General features: G+C 38.5%; 1 protein-coding gene across 12 annotated transcripts in view; it reads right to left on the bottom strand.

The window, feature by feature from the left end:
* The window catches only part of AFG1L (AFG1 like ATPase), a 223,193-nt gene that overhangs the window by 90,864 nt on the left and 115,373 nt on the right, over positions 1–16,956 (bottom strand). The window contains exons 8-9 of one of the 12 annotated variants that reach the window (XM_084962547.1): positions 16,460–16,532; positions 13,553–15,860 (exon numbers count right to left, since the gene is read on the bottom strand). The exons of 10 other annotated variants lie outside the window; for them this stretch is intronic. In XM_084962547.1, coding sequence (XP_084818673.1) covers positions 16,521–16,532 — 12 coding nt within the window. In that variant the 3' untranslated portion in view covers positions 13,553–15,860; positions 16,460–16,520. Of the gene's footprint in view, positions 1–13,552; positions 15,861–16,459; positions 16,533–16,956 lie in introns of those variants that run through there. One more of the 12 variants, XM_084962545.1, reaches the window with a different exon arrangement.

Here is a 16,956-nt window from a genome sequence, read left to right as displayed (position 1 = left end):
AATTTCCAGGGATATTTACGAGACCTGCTACCTCTTATCACCAACCAATTCAAATATGTAAAACGCATCAGCCATTAAAGTAAATTTATTTTAAAATAGTTTGTATATTTATGTATACAAAGGGAAAATACAATTACACAAGCTAAAAGCACAATTAGGAAATTTGAGGAAGAAAAGGAGGGAGGTTAACACACCCTTGGGAAGCACACTCTTGAGTTAAAGCCTTTTGACTTTGGAAAGAAAAATACACCACTAAAAGTACAGTAGTCCAGCAGTTTGCATTTTCCTCAAGATCTATTGTGTGTATTTTTAGCAATTTGGAATTAAAAAAAAAAAAACAGCTTTTCACAAAATAACATTTTATAACTTCCACTCTGGCTTTTCCCTTCCCAGTTGAAACAAAAGAACAATAAATATTGTGGAGAAAAGTCCTTTAAAAGTACAACATATTAGCCTTGTAAGCAAAGATTGAAATAATAAAGATTTGCCTCCCTTAGATCCTCTTTTATGATAAAAGTTAATATTGCTTACTCTAGAACACTTGGAAAAAGAGAAAAAGAAAACCACATAAACCAAAGTTTTATGTCTTATCTAAGTGATTACATTAAAGAGGAATTTAAAGATCACAATTATTGGTATTTCTCTTGACAGTATTCAACTGATAGGTTTTATATATTTTTAATAAGAAAGCATAAAAGGAAAACAGATTGAGACTTTTTCTAGTTACAGGGTATAAACTATTTTAATAGGAGCTCTATCTTTTGGCTTAATTCTTTAAAAATATACATTTTTAAACTAAAAATGATCCATGCTTATTGTAAAAAATTTGAACATTAAACATATAAAAGCAGAAATGAAAGTCTATCCCCTTCACAGAAAAATGTTTGCTTATAATTTATACCCTTCAAGCTTTTCTTTACAGATAGAGATGAAGACAGAAGAAAACTAGATAGATAAATTGAGACCATTAAGTTCTAAGCTTAACTCATTTTGGTACCTTAAAAGTTCTATAAGAGGAGTTCCCGTCGTGGCGCAGTGGTTAACAAATCCGACTAACAACCATGAGGTTGCAGGTTCGGTCCCTGCCCTTCCTCAGTGGGTTAAGGATCCGGCGCTGCCGTGAGCTGTGGTGTAGGTTGCAGACGCGGCTCAGATCCCTCGTTGCTGTGGCTCTGGCGTAGGCCGGTGGCTACAGCTCTGATTGGAACCCTAGCCTGGGAACCTCCATATGCTGCGGGAGCGGCCCAAGAAATAGCAAAAAGACCAAAAAAAAAAAAAAAAAAAAAAAAAGTTCTATAAGAGAGTTCTCTTGTGGCTCAGGGGGTTAAGGATCCAGTGTTGTCACTGCAGCAGCTCAGGTCGCTGCTGTGGCACAGATTCGATCCTTGGTCGGGGAACTTGCACTTGCCACAAGTGTGGCCAAAAATATATATATTCTATGAGAGAATTAACTATTATATTTAAATACTGAAAAACTATACTGCACACCGTACTATTTTGTTTGCTAAGAATACAATTCCGTAAGTAAATGACAAAGAGTACAAAAAAGATACTGAACCAGGAGTTCCCGTCTTGGCGCAGTGGTTAACGAATCCGACTAGGAACCATGAGGTTGCGGGTTCGATCCCTGGCCTAGCGATCTGGCGCTGCCGTGAACTGTGGTGTAGGTCGCAGACACGGCTCGGATCCCGAGTTGCTGTGGCTCTGGTGTAGGCCAGTGGCTGCAGCTCTGATTCAACCCCTAGCCTGGGAACCTCCATATGCCACGGGAGCGGCCCAAGAAATAGCAACAACAACAAAAAAAGACAAAAGACAAAAAAAAAAAAAAAAGATACTGAACCAAAAAAAGGGTGGTAGACTGGGAGGGGATGACTTTTAAATTTTTATTTGTTCATGCAGCTACACATTCAAATATGCATATTTTAGTCTCATTTAAAATAATCATGTGCTAGAGTTCCTATCGTGGCTCAGCGGTTAACGAATCCAACTAGGAACCACGAGGTTGCAGGTTCGATCCCTGGCCTAGCGATCTGGCGTTGCCGTGAACTGTGGTGTAGGTCGCAGACGCGGCTCGGATCCTGCATTGCTGTGGCTCTGGCGTAGGCTGGCAGCTACAGCTCCGATTAGACCCCTAGCCTGGGAATCTCCATATGCCGTGGTGCAGCCCTAGAAAAGACAAAAAGACAAAAATAATGATAATAATAAAATAAACAAATAAAATAATCATGTGCTACTATTTCTAAGTTTAAACAATGATACATAAAAAATTCAGTACATAAACAGCTATGTGCTTTTAAGCCTTTCTAAACTTCAGTATAAGAAATATAGAAAAGTATATGTGTCTAGCTCAATCAAGAAACAAACATTCTTAGCACCTCTGAAGCCCCTTTCTATTCTCTTTTACCTTTCCAAAGATAACCAGTATCCTGATATTCTATAATTATAGAATTTTGCCTGTTTATGGAGCTTTATATAAGTGGAAATATATAGTATGTGTTCTTTTGTGACTGGGCTCTTTTATGGTTTACAAGATTCATCCATCCATGTTTTCTATAGTTGTAGTTTATTGATTGTTGTATCCTATCCACAAGATGAATATGCCACAATTTATTGATTCATTCTACTGTTGATGGATATCTAAGTTGTGTCCAGTTATTAGCTCTTTGAAACAAAGCAGCCACAAACTTCCAGCCCATTATTTTTGGTAAATACATGCAAATGCTCTTGTTGGATGTATGCTACCTAGACAAGTAACTGCTTGATGACAGAGTAAGAGCATACACAGCTTTAGTGAATATTGCCAGTTTTCTGAGGTGACTGTACAACCTACACTCCCACCAGTAGTGTACATGCATTCCTAAGTATGTATACAGCAGATGTTTGAATAGTACCTTTATTTCCAGCAGTCTTAGGAATTCACTTTTTTTTTTTTTTTTTTTTTTTTTTGGCTTTTTAGGGCCGGACCTGTGGTGTATGGAGGTTCCGAGGCTAGGGGTCTAATCAGAGCTACAGCTGCCGGCCTGCGCCACAGCCACAGCAATGCCAGATCCAAGCTGTATCTGCAACCTACACCATAGCTCTCAGCAATGCCGGATTCTTAACCCACTGAGTGAGGCCAGGGATCGAACCCACAAACGTCATGGTTCCTAGTTGGACTCATTAACCCACTGAGCCATGACAGGAACTCCAGGAATTCACTTTTTTTTTTTTTTTTTCTTTTTTGCCATTTCTTGGGCCGCTCCTGTGGCATATGGAGGTTCCCAGGCTGGGGCCGAATTGGAGCCATAGCTGCCGGCCTACACCACAGCCACAGCAACGCGGGATCCGAGCCTCGCCTGCAACCTACACCACAGCTCACGGCAACGCCGGATCCTTAACCCACTGAGCAAGGGCAGGGACCAAACCTGCAACCTCATGGTTCCTCGTCGGATTTGTTAACCCCTGAGCCACAACAGGAACTCCGGAATTCACTTATTAATGTAATTTTTTGATCTACTGATTTTCAGGATGATACTGAGGATGTCTGTATGTTTCATAAATACACTACATTGTTTTATTCACAAAAATGTATACCCCTGGTTTAACAAGTTCCCTGCAAATTTCAATATTTATTTTGAATCAATGTAACAATCATCATTGAATACTATATGCTGGGTATGTCCTTGATTACTGGAGATATAATTATGAATAAGATATAGCTTTAGCTATGATAGTCTGGTAGAATTTAGATATTTTCCTCATATCATATTCTTTTCTCAATCATGGTCATAATTTTTCAGAGTTGTCCAATCTTCCACCAATTGCCTAGCTATGTGATTTTAGCCTGTTACTTAACCTCTCTGGACGTCAGTTTTCTCCTCCATTAAATAAAGGAATTAAATCATGACCCCTTTCAGTATAAAATTCTCAATATTATTGCTGACATGTTCTCTCACATCAGGGCTAAATTCTTCTTTGGGCTTTTTGAGTTTTGGAGTATATCCCAGCCTTAGAATCTACTCAAGCCACCTCGTCTCCTTTGCTTTCATCACTCATGCTCCAAAGTAAATGAAAGCTTTTTTTCCCTCCATTATCTCACTCCTTCGGGAAGAAGCGGCTACCCCAGTCTTTTCTCACACTTAAAACACCCAGACCCTATCGCTTTAGTAGGTAAGGTCTGTATCCTTTCTTTTAATCAAGCAGTTTCCGAGTTTCTCTCCCCTGCCAAAAAAGCAGGAAAGGAAGATATTTAACAATTGCCAAGTCGCCATTACAAAGACTCAACTGTGCTAAGCAACTGACTTGAATTTATCTCATTATAATCCTCACAAGAATCACACACAGAACAATCTAATTATTTTTATACACTCATTTTATAGTTAATGAAACATATGAGGGGGAGGTTGTTATTTTTTTAATCACTGCCATGGGCTGAATTGCCTCCCCACAAATTCATACACCCAAGTCCTAACCCTAGGACCCCAGAAGGTGACTGTATTTGGAGATAAAGGCTTTGAAAGATAATTACATTAAAATGAGGTGTTTATGTTAGGCCTAATCCAATTCAACTGGTGTCCTTATATGAGGAGGAAATTAAGACAAAGATATGCATGTGCACAGAGGAGGGACCGTGTGAAGAAAGAGGGGGAGAAGACAGCCATCTGCAAGTCAAGGAGAGAGGAAATTAACCCTGCCAACACTTTGATCTTGGACTTCTAGCCTCCAGAATTGTGAGAAAAATACATCCCTGCTGTTTAAGCCACCCAGGCTATGGTATTTTGTTATGGTAGCCTGGTGAACCAATTGCAATCACTAACACTCTTGTTCCATTAATAAGCATACAGGAAGACTTTAAAAAAAAAAAAGTGAAAAAGGAAAGAATAATTTGAGATTTTTTTTTTAAAAAGTAGGGCTGAAGTTAAAAAGCACACCTGTAGGTACTTGCTTATAAGCTGAGCCACAAATCTTACCTTTTTCTGCAGCTACAGTTGGAAGGAAAAGTAGTTCTCCTCAGAATTCACAGAGCTCCAGAGAGCCCACTTAGTTTGTAGGTAGCTGAGCCATGATCTGTCCAGGTCATCCCTGACCCCAAATCCATGGTCTTCCCACTATGTCACACTGCTTTATTAAACAGTAGCCACAGGATCCTTTTCTTACATCTTATACAATTTATAGGATTCATTTTTGCTCCCCAGCTCCTCTGTCCCTGTCCCAAAGTAATTATCTCTGCCCAGTACATATATATATATATGTGTATATATACATATATATATATATATGTATATATATATATACACACACACACACATATATATACACACATATATATGCTAATTCCTCTTCTACAGGCCCATACTATATAATTCTATTATGATTTCCTTAGGTATTTAGCCCAAAACTGTGTATGAAATATATGCACCCTATTAAATTCTAGAATTTATTAAATTATATTAAATTCTATACTTTGAAGGGTTGTATTACAGTAAACTTCAACCATATAGGACATTTTCTAAGTTTAAGTGTCTGGACAACTCACAGTTTTTATGACCTTTACCTGATCCTATAAACTAATGCTGTCTGGCTTGGAAAGAAAACTTGAGAAGAGCAGGGATTGCATGCCTCACTCACTGCACAGCACTGCATGCTCACAGGCCCTGCAAAGCAGGACAGGAGTACAGTGATGATGACGACGCTTTCCCCTCCCCCACAAGTGGAAAAAGTAAAGTGCAAACTAATCTCTGATGATTATTCTCCCTCTGCAAAACACACACGAAAATTCTGCTCATATTTAAACAATCTCAATAATAAGACTGGAGTTCCCATTGTGGCTCAGCCATTAATGAATCTGACTAGCATCCATGAGGATGTAGGTTTGACCTCTGGCCTTGTTCAGTGGGTTAAGGATCCTGCATTGCTGTGGCTATAGTTCAGTTCAGCAGCTACAGCCCCAATGTGACCCCCAGGCTGGGAACCTCCATGTGCTGCAGGTGTGGCCCTAAAAAGCGAAAAATAAAAATAAATAAGATTGCCATAAACCCAGGAAGAGAATTTAAGATGTAAAGAAGTAGGTCTACATTATCAACATCATCAAATAGCAAACACGGAGATGAGGGCTAACTTTGTGCCAGGAGCCATTCTAATTTCTTTATATTCCTCTTAACCACTCTAACGGGTAGGCATTATTACTATTATTATCATTATTCTCGTTTTACAGATGGATAGGAAACAAAACGCAGGGAAGTTATATAACTTGCTCAGAGTTCAAAAGTACAAGAGTGGTAGAACCATGATTTAAACCCAAACATTTTAGCTCCAGTGTTCACATTCTAAATTACTTTGCCAGATTGCCACCCCAGGATATGTTCAAGCAACCAAGGCTCTTGCTTGGATATACAGAGCAATGCACAACTCACAGGGGCTTATTGGCAAATTCTTGCAGTACTCTGTCAGCCTGCTGAGAAAGTCCTACCTCTTCTGCCTGCTGCTCAGATGCTGAGTAAGAGCTCTGGTCTTGAAGATCATTTGGAGAAGCAGCTATGTTGCGACAAACAGATTTGTTTACCTATGTACAATCTAACCCCATACAAAAAATGATACGGGCCAGTTTTTTAGAGATTCTGCCCAACTATATTACACCGCACATAAAAAGCTGGAAGTCCTCCTATAATAATTGAGATAATAGAAACAGATTTGGGTTTCAAGCATGTAAGTTCTATGAGACAAGGATCATATCTGTGTTGTTCATCATTGTGTCTCCCACACCCAGCACAGCATCTAGTAGACAGTAAATGCTCAGTAAATACTGATCAACTGAATGGATTATTAGCAACTCATCTATGCTGCAAAGCTTAGGTGCAAATCAGGATGTTAAGAACTACAGAAAGAAGCCAACAGTACAGTCCTTTTCCTAAGGAGGTTTTATGGGAATGGACTTAGCAGGATTCTCACTAAAACTGGACTCAGGATGGATAGACATGGACATGGTAGGCCAAAGTTGAGGCCTAGTTTAAAAAGACAGCTCAGGAGTTCCTGTTGTGGCTCAGTGGAAATGAACCTGACTAGTATCCATGAGGATGCAGGCTCAATCCCTGGCCTTGTTCAGTGGGTTAAGGATCCGGCCTTGCTGTGAGCTGCGGTGTAGGTCACAGATGCAGCTCAGATCTGGCATTGCTGTGGCTGTGGTGTAGGCCAGTGACTACAGCTTTGAGTCTACCCCTAGCCTGGGAAATTCCATGTGCTGCAGTGCTACCCTGAAAAGACTGGGGAAAAAAAAAAAAGACAGCTCAGAGGAAGCTAACTAAAGTATGGTCCAAGAGAGAGAATTAGAAGTCAGCTAAGACAGGAAATTCAGCCAAGGAGCTCTGTCTTCCTCCAAGTAACAGTTTCATCCCAAAGCAGGATTTCATCACAATAAAGAGATGAAACACAGAGTATTTTCATATCCATAAAAAAAAAGTTCTGGGCTGTGTTGATTAGGCTGGTTATAACCACCACAACAGTTCATGTAGCTTGGGGAATGGCACAAGCTAAATGGCTTAAGTTTGAGTTTCTTAAATCGATGCAAGTGGCAGGGAAGATGCCCTGGTGGGTAGACCAATGGTTCTCAACACTGGCTACACATGAGTTTTAGCTGGGAATTATTTAGAAAGTGCCATGCCGAGGCTCCATTCCCAGAAATCATTGTGGAGGAAGATTTGGTTGGCTGAATGTGTCTCTTTTGTTTTAAGCTCCTTAGGTGATTCTAAAGAGCAGCCAAGGTTGAGAATCACTGGCTTAGCCTAATTAGGCCCTACCAAATCAAATGGCTACTACACAATAGCAGAAAGATGAAACAGATTTGGGAGAAATAACCACAATGTCCACTTGAGGTGGTAACTAAAGCCACAGGATGACCCAGGGTTGGTATTTATGATCCTAGAATTGCAGAGCCAGAGACTGGTAGCATTGACTTTCTTCTTGTAAATGTCTGGATAAAATGAGGTAAAAAGGAAATCAGCACTACTCTGCAGTGGGTAAAGGACATAAAAGCATATGACTTGTCAGCACTATTTGAATGAACAAAGGGAAAAAACTGAATCACAAAAAACCAAAGTATTGATAAAACTGAATGCGGGCTGGAGAAATGTTCTAAAGCTGGGATTGTCTGATTAGATGAAAAGGATTTGGAACAAATTTGCCTAGGGGAAAAAACAAAACAAAACAAACGATGGGAATATACAGAAAGGATAGAGGAAGACCTGGGTGATGAGATACTACAGATCAGTCCAGCAAAAGATTGCAACATTTCAAACAAGGTGACTATAAACTATAGAGTTAGCTTTTCAACTCACATCTCCTATTGTAAAGAAGGTTACATGTTCATCTTTTTTGAATACCACTATAATTTGGAATATCCCAATACTTCTTTGAAATACTGAGCTTCTGAATATGTCACTAAAAATATTTTCAAAGCAACTAAATTACAAAAATTAAAAAAAAAAAAAAAAAAAAGCAGCAAAGCACCAACATCTGGTGGCACACCTGATCAAATCTAGCAAGCCTAGTGCTGAAGGCCAGCACAGCAGTCTCTGTCAGTATCTGGAACTCTGAAATGGAAGCATGGTCCTTCAGTCACACCACCACTCTCACCACCTCTAAAAGGAAAGATGAACCATCTGACTGTGGCAAATGCAGCGATGTAACCAGAGGTTTTGTTCAGAATGTCAATGACTTATTTTTCTTCCATATGTTTCCCTTAGACATACTGATTTCCAGAAAATATTTGGACAACAGTACAGTATGGTATTTATGATCTTTAAACTATCAGGAATAGGAAATCTGTACTGACTTTGTCAACTTGGTTAAGACCTTGGGTGCCCTTGGGTGCCGTTAGCATATCAGTTTCCTGATTAAGACTTAATTAATTTGGAGGATCCAAGAGATCCGTATGTATCCCAAATAGCTATGTGACAAGATGGTGAGCAAATCAGAATTGATGAAGTCATGTCCTTATACTATCAAATTGCTGTGGTGTAGAAGTTCCCGTCGTGGCGCAGTGGTTAACGAATCCGACTAGGAACCATGAGGTTGCGGTTCGGTCCCTGCCCAGCCTAACGATCTGGTTAACGATCTGGCATTGCCGTGAGCTGTGGTGTAAGTTGCAGACGCGGCTCGGATCCTGCGTTGCTGTGGCTCTGGCATAGGCCGGCGGCTACAGCTCCGATTGGACCCCTAGCCTGGGAACCTGCATAAGCCACGGAAGCGGCCCAAGAAATAGCAAAAAGACAAAACAAAAAACAAAAAAAAACAAATTGCTTTGGTGTAGAAATGGAAAACAAACCAAAGAATCCTAAATGTTTATAAGAGACTGTTTCTGTTCATCATAAAAGTAGTAACTTTTGAGCCATGGCAGCAGAGTTTACATGTTTTCTATGTGTTATACAGAGGAAGCCCCGCTGCCATTTAATCCAGAAGATATGTATTTAACCATGGTTATCTTTATAAACTGTCACAGAAGAAGAAAAACAACAACAGCTACCATTTCTTGGTAGTTAATTTTACAGAAACCTATAAAGACAGAATTTTTGGCCTAAATTTACCAAGGCAGTACTTGAGGTTTAAAAAGATCAAGGATTCTGATCTCTCCTTGCCTGGAGCTATTTATCTTTGGAGCAAAAGACCTGAATTCAAGTCTGCAGACCATGTGCTCTTCTTCACCACTACACATACTTTCACGTTCAGAATAAGACACACAACAAAAGTTCAAAAATTCTACCATCCTTAAGCATGTTGATAATTATGATTTTGCAATAACCTGTTGCTAACTCAATATATATAAGCAACTTCCAATAAAATTCCCAGGGCAGCATACCTCCACTCCACACTTCTTATCATTTACTTGTTTATTTATACCCTATTGTATCCTACAAGAGTTTATGTGGTTTCTTAAAAAAAAAAAAAAAATCACCTTACCATTTGTAACTTCAATTTCACTACTTAATTTTCAGTGTAGCTAATACACAAGAGTAATTTGATAAAGCCTAACAAAGCTTTAATTGTACAGAACCTTTGATCTGGAAATTCCATTTCTAGGAATCTAACCTATAGAGACATTGACTCATGACTAAAAATACATTTGTAAACAGGTTTTTTTTTAAGCATTATTTGAAAAGTAAAAAACTAGAATAAACCTAAGTATACAAAAATTGATTAGTTTTAAAATAATAGTGTAGCCATAATGTGAAGTACAAATGACTCATTTAAAAGAATAAGATAGAGTCATATTTGAGATCAAAAGATCTCTAGGATATCACCAAGGGATTAAAGCACAAATCAGATTAATATGTAACTATTACCCCACTGATTTAGAACAAAACTCTATGTTTAGGTATATAGAGAGATATATGCATATAAATGCTTGAAAAAATACACATTAACTTTTTCCAGCTTAATGAAGATATAACTGATAGGGAGATCCCTTGTGGCTCAACGCGTTACAAACCCGACTAGTACCCATGAGGATGGCTGTGTGGTCCCTGTCCTCGCTCAGTGGGTTAGGAATCCAGAATTGCCATGAGCTACGATATAGGTCACAGATGCAGCCTGGATCTGGTGTTGCTGTGGTGTAGCTGGCAACTGCAGCTCCAATTTGACCCCTAGCCTGGGAACTTCCAAATGCCTCAGGTACAGCCCTTAAAAAGCAAAAAAAAAAAAAAAAAAAAAAAAAGAGAGAGAGTGATAACTGACATATAAAATTGTGTAAGTTTAAGCTATATAACTGATACACTAAGTATACTACAAAATAATTACCACAGTAGCCTTGGTTAACACCTCCATCACTTTACACAGTTACCATTTCTTTTTTTCTGTGTTGAGTATATTTAAGATCTACTCTCTTAACAACTTTAAAGGATATAATATAGCATAACTATCATCACCATGCTGCACATTAGCTATCTCATCAATGAAATTTTGTACCCTTTAACCAACATTTCCTCACTTCCCCCACTCCTAAGGCCCTGCTCTGTATCTATTAGTTCAGCTTTTTTAGATTCCACATGTAGCTGATGTCATCCAGTATTTGCCTGATGTGACTTATTTCACTTAGCATAGCATCCTCAAGTTTCATCTATTTGGTCACAAGCAGCAGGATTTCTTTTCTCCTCTCAGCTGAAAAATATTTCATCATGTGTGTGTGTGGAGGGGGGATGGATGGATGGATGGATGGATAGATAGATGGACAGACAGACAGACAGACACTTAGATTGACACTTATGTTGTTTTCACATGTTGGCTACTGTGACTAATGCTGCAAGGAACATGAGAGTGCATATACATCTTCAAGATGGTGATTTCATCTCCTTTGATTAAATACCCAAAAGTTGGATGGCTAGATCATATTAGTTCTACTTTTATTTTTTGAGGAACTGCTATACTGTTTTCCATAATGTCTGCACCAATTTATAGCCCCATCAATAGTGCATGAGTTTCCTTTTCTCCACATTCTCCTCAACACTTATCTCTTGTCCTTTTGAGAAAAGCCATTTTAATAGGTATGAGGTGGTATCTGTGGTTTTAATTTGCATTTTCCTGATATGATTACTGATGCTGATCATCTTTTCTGTACATATTGGCCATCTGTATGTCTTTTTTGAAAAAAGTGTCTATTCAGTTCCTCTGCTGAGTTTTTGAAGTACTCTACTATCATAGTACTGATACCTATTTCTTCTTTCAAATCAGCTAGTATTTGCTTAATATATCTAGCTGCTCCATGTTGGATGCATACGTATTTATGATTGCTATATCTTCTTGATGAATTGATCCCTTTATCATTACATAATGATCTTCTTCGCCTCTTACTGCAGTTTTTAATTTAAAGCCTAATTTGTCTGATATAAGTATAGCTATCCCTGCTCTCTTTTGGTTTCCACTTGCATGGAATATCTTTTTTCATCCCTTCACTTTGAGCCTATGAATTCTTAAAATTCCAGTGAGTCTCTTGTGGGCAGCATATAGTTTAGCCTTTAAAAAAAAAAATCTATCCAGCTTCTCTATGCTTTTTGACTGGAAAATTTAATCCATTTACATTTAATTACTGATAGGTAAGGACTTATTAATGCCATCAAATTAAATGTTCTATGGCTGTTATGTAGTTCTCTCATCCCCTTCCTCTCTTGTTGCCTTCTTTTGTGAATAGATAATTTTCCTTAGTAATGTGCTGTGATTCCCTTCTCTACCTTCTGTGAATCTACTATAGGTTTTTGCTTTGGGGTTACCATGAGGCTTACATAAAATACATTATAGACATCACAGTGTATTTTACACTGATAACAACATAGCTTCAATCACATGCAAAAACTCTACCCTTTTACTACCCCATACTATTTGCTTTTGATGTCACAATTTACCTATTTTCATATTGTATGCTCATTAATATGTTATTACTGCTATAGTTATTTTTAATACCTTTGTCCTTTAACCTTTATACTAAAGTTAAGTGGCTAAAATCCTGCCATATTACACTATTAGGATAATCTGAATTTGATTATATACTTACCTTTAATACTGTGTTGTATATTTTCACATGTTTTCATGTTACTAATTACTATCCTTTCATTTCAGTTTGAAGAACTCCTTTCAGCATTTCTTGTCAGGCAGGTCTAGTGGTGATAAACTTTCTCAGCTTCTTTTTGTCTAGGAAAGTTATTATCTACACTTTATTTCAAAAGGACAACTTTGCTGAATAGAAAATCTTGATTTGCAGGTTTTTTTTTTTTTTAATTTCAGCACTTTGAAGTAAAATATATCCCATTCTCTCCTGGCCTGTAAGTTTTCTGCTGAAAAAAATCCCCTGATAGCCTTATAGAGATTCTCCTATAAGTTTTAAGTTTCTTTTCTTTTTCTGCTTTTAAGATTCTCACTTTCAGGAGTTCCTGTTGTGGCACAGCAGAAACAAATACAATTAGTATCCATGAGGATGCAGGTTCGATCCTTGGTCTTGCTCAGTGGGTTAAGGATCTGGCATTGCCATGAGCTGTGGTGTAGGTTGCAGACGCAGCTCAGATCTTGCTTTGCTGTGGCTGTGGCATGGGCCAGCAGCTGTAGCTCCAGTTTGACCCCTAGCCTGGGAACTTCCGCATGTTTAGGCGGGGCCCTAAAAAAAAATTCTCATTTTGTCTTTGATTTTTGACAGTTTTATTATAATGTGTCTTGGAAGGCATTATTTAAGTCAGGTTTGTTTAATGACCTCTTGTGAACTTGGATATTCAAATTTCTCCCCAGATTTGGGAAATTCTGTCATTATTTCTTTTATTTTTTTAATGATTTTTATTTTTTCCATTATAGTTGGTCATTATTTCTTTAAATAAACCTACTGCCCCTCTTCCCTCTCTTCTCCTTCTGGAACCCCAATCATTCACAAATTGTTTCTTCTGATGGTATTCCACAGATTATGTAGTCTTTGTTCATTCTTTTTCATTTGTTTTCCTCTGACTGGATTCTGTCTTCAATTTCATTGGTTCTTTGTCCTCGGTAATCAGGTCTGATAATGGATATTCTCTGCTGCATTTTTTTTTCCATTTCATTCATTGTATTCTTCAGTTTAAGAATTTGGTTGGTTCTTTTGTATGATTTCTATCTCTTTGTTAAACGCCTCACTTTGTGGATTGTTTTCTTGATCTTTTTTTTAATGGTCTTCATGTGTTTTCTTACAGCCATTTTGTTTCCTTCAAACAGCTATTTTGAATTATTTATGGGATAAATCCCATATCTCCATGTCTTTGGGATCAGTTATTGGAAGATTATTGTGATCCTTTAGTGGTGTCACATTTCTTTAACTGTTCATATTCCTTGATGTTCTGTGCTGCTGTCTTCACATTTGAAGTAGCAGTCACCTCCACTGTCTACTAATTGCTTTCAGCAGAGAAATATCTTCCATCAGTCCTACTAGGGATTTTGAGGCTTTCTCAGACCTTCCATGGATATACCTGCTTCATGATTCTTGCTGCTCTTGGAACAGAATACTTAAGCTTGTATGATTTCTCCAGATCCTGCAACACACTTGGCCAAGTGCTGACAGCCTCTCTTTTGTTTTCCCAAAGGTGGAAATAAAGCTCAAGCTGTGGTCTCTTTCTGGCCCACAGATTCAGGCTGCCTTTCTGAACATGTACAAGTCATCTGATAAAGCTCACTCTCACCACCACCCCTGATGTGGGTCTGTGTTGGGGTGAGGAGTGAAGAGCACTGGGGGTGAGTTGGCCAGTTGGGGGGATCTGTAGGGAAGGTGTACATAGTAGCTGGTAGGTGGGCTTCTTGATGGCGTCCATGAAGCAGTTAATAGGATCCCCTCTCCAACAGTCCTATCTGATGCTCTGCAAGCCTTTTCCCATGCTCTAGTCATGCAGCTCACGATTCAGTACACTAGATGGGGCAAAAGATAAATGAGCCTCTTTGGCAGTATGTGCATAGCTAGGAAGCCTGGTGATCATTCACATGCTCTTACTTTCCCCTACAGGAGAACTCAAAGGCCAAGGAGATCTCTCTTGGCCCCAAGCTGTGCTGTCTTGGGGGAGAATGATGCAGGTAAAGTCAAAATATTCCTCTTAGCCTCCCCAGCGCTCCAACTTTGCATTTGTTTTTTGCTCCACAGTGTGCTGGAACTTCTCCACTAAAAATCCAGACATCCACAAAGGCTCTCCCTTGTCCTTGGGTAATCAATTAAGATACTACTTCCAACGGCTCCTACACCATGGTCAGAATGGCTGAAGCTAGCTCACGGCCACTGTAGAGTCCACAGCAAGGACCGAGGTCTGTGTGTTACCTGATGCATGGTTGGGCAAGCCTCCTGGATCCCTTGGTATATGGTGCTGAATCCGATAGCTCTCACAAACGCACTTTTGTCCATGGGTGGATGCCAAATTGTCGGTGGTGGACAGGGGAACATGAACAGGAGGTATCTTATTCAGCCACAGGTTGATGTCACTCCCCCACATTCAATTTTTATCAGTGGTTAACTCCTGAGGAGGGAAGTAGTAATGGGACTGCAGTGAAGAGTGGGAGAAAATGGGGATAGAGTGATGAAAGGGGAGCTTTCAATATGTAGCACATAGACATTTATGCGACGTTTGGATTTTTTAACCTAGCATGCATTCATTTACCTCTTATGAAATTTTATAAAAGATCTTAGAGAACTCCATGCATTGTGCCCAAATAGCAGTGCTTAGAAAAAGCTGATTAGCCATCTTACTGAAATCGCAGCCATTATACATTTCCAGCTCTGTTGTAACAAACAATTTTAATTAATAGTCCATTCTTCTCCTGCTGTTTATTTTATCCAAGAAAAGCAGAGTTCTTATTCCAGAGGTAAAATAGAAAAAGAAAAAGAAAAACATATTATGATATATATAAAACAGATTGGAAAGAAGTTTATGTATGTACCTTTTCAGAATTTTTTTAAACCATGCTACCAAACACATAACTGCAGCTCCTGTAAGCTTTCATTTTCACCCACAAAAAGGAACTGTGTGATACATTTCTACCCGAATAGGAAGTTGCCACTATACATGCAGCTTTGAAAACTCTATTTTTTCAATTCTAGTAAATTTACCCACAAGACTTCCCTTCTTCTATGCAAATAATCAGAGGTAGACAATAACTTATCTCAAATATATAACCATACCACAAATACACAAAGTCCATAATGCATATGATTTGTTTAGACTATAATCATAATTTCTAGAATAATAAGAAAAACTAAGTCTCAATAATTCTATTTTCAGAGAGTTCATTATTAAGACTTTTAGTATCCAAGGTAACATTTATAAATATTCTAAACTCCGGTTCTGCTCTTTCTTCATTGCATTTGTTCGACTTTTTGTCATTTCACTGTTCATTAGCACTTTTATCTGAAGATGAAAAGAGGAAGAGAAAGAAGATGAATTCAGTCAATCTTTCAGCTCATTCTTACTCTCTGATAAAAGATCTGAAGAGTAAATATAAGCTGTTAGCTAAAACAAGATTTGGATATCACTATATTTAACTTATCGTTGCTCAAAACTAAAGGTTGATTAATAAATCAGATTAATAAGTAAGGTAAATTATTCTTTTGTAAAAGAAAGATAAAGAGCTCCAGATTGATAAAAGCAATTGAGAATATAATTACTTCTACCCAAAGACAATAAAATCATAATACGTAAATGCAATGAATATATAATGTTAAAACACACAAATGCACCCTGTGCAACATGGTTTGGACGAAAGACCTCTCAGTAAAAAGCAGGAAATCTGAGTTCTAGACCTGGCTCTGCCACTAGCTGGGCGATAATCTTAGGCAGGATGATCTTAGGCATGAGCCTCAGTTACATCCACTGCACAGCAAGGTAGTAGGACAAATGTTTCCAAGGCTTCTTCAAACCCTCATACCCTGTGGGTGTGGACACACCCCCACACACACACACACACACACACACACATACTTTTATTTATAGGCAAGGTTGGCACTCACCAGCACATACCAGTATGGCACGACTGATTGTTCACAGTGCAACCCTCTTCCGATTGGTCTGTCAATGCTGTACCTGTTGTTAAACAGTTTGAATGATCATCCTATTTACAGCCACCCCCAACTTACAAAATGTCTAGTACATAAAGCCCTGTGTTAGCAGTCTGCCTTCCACATACAATGAGGATATACCAAAAGTTAAACAGGCTCTCTCAACCTCCACTTATAACTTAGAGTACAGCCCTTTTCCTACTACATTTTTCACCCTTGAAAAGAGTTTCCACACATTCCATGTCCTGTATTTCTCAGCTCTCACTATTCATATCTTACTTGGTTTCATGTTCGGTAACTTCCCATATAGAATGAAACTATTTTTAGCTTTCTTCCTTTGCCTTCTCCTTGTCCCTTCTAGGCCTTATCCAGTTTTTTTTTTTTTTTTTTTTTCAAGAAAGCCTCTACTTCATTCCAATTAGAGCAAAACAAAATCATAAGCATGACTG

This window comes from Sus scrofa, chromosome 1, assembly GCF_054392235.1.
Source record: "Sus scrofa isolate SSC_HxYL_T2T_F1_AM1 chromosome 1, Sscrofa_HxYL_maternal_Yorkshire_Landrace_v2.0, whole genome shotgun sequence".
In the NCBI taxonomy this organism is placed as follows: Eukaryota; Metazoa; Chordata; class Mammalia; order Artiodactyla; family Suidae; genus Sus; species Sus scrofa.
The sequence above is the reverse complement of the archived record's forward strand: the minus strand, read 5'-3'. Positions and strand labels throughout refer to the sequence as shown.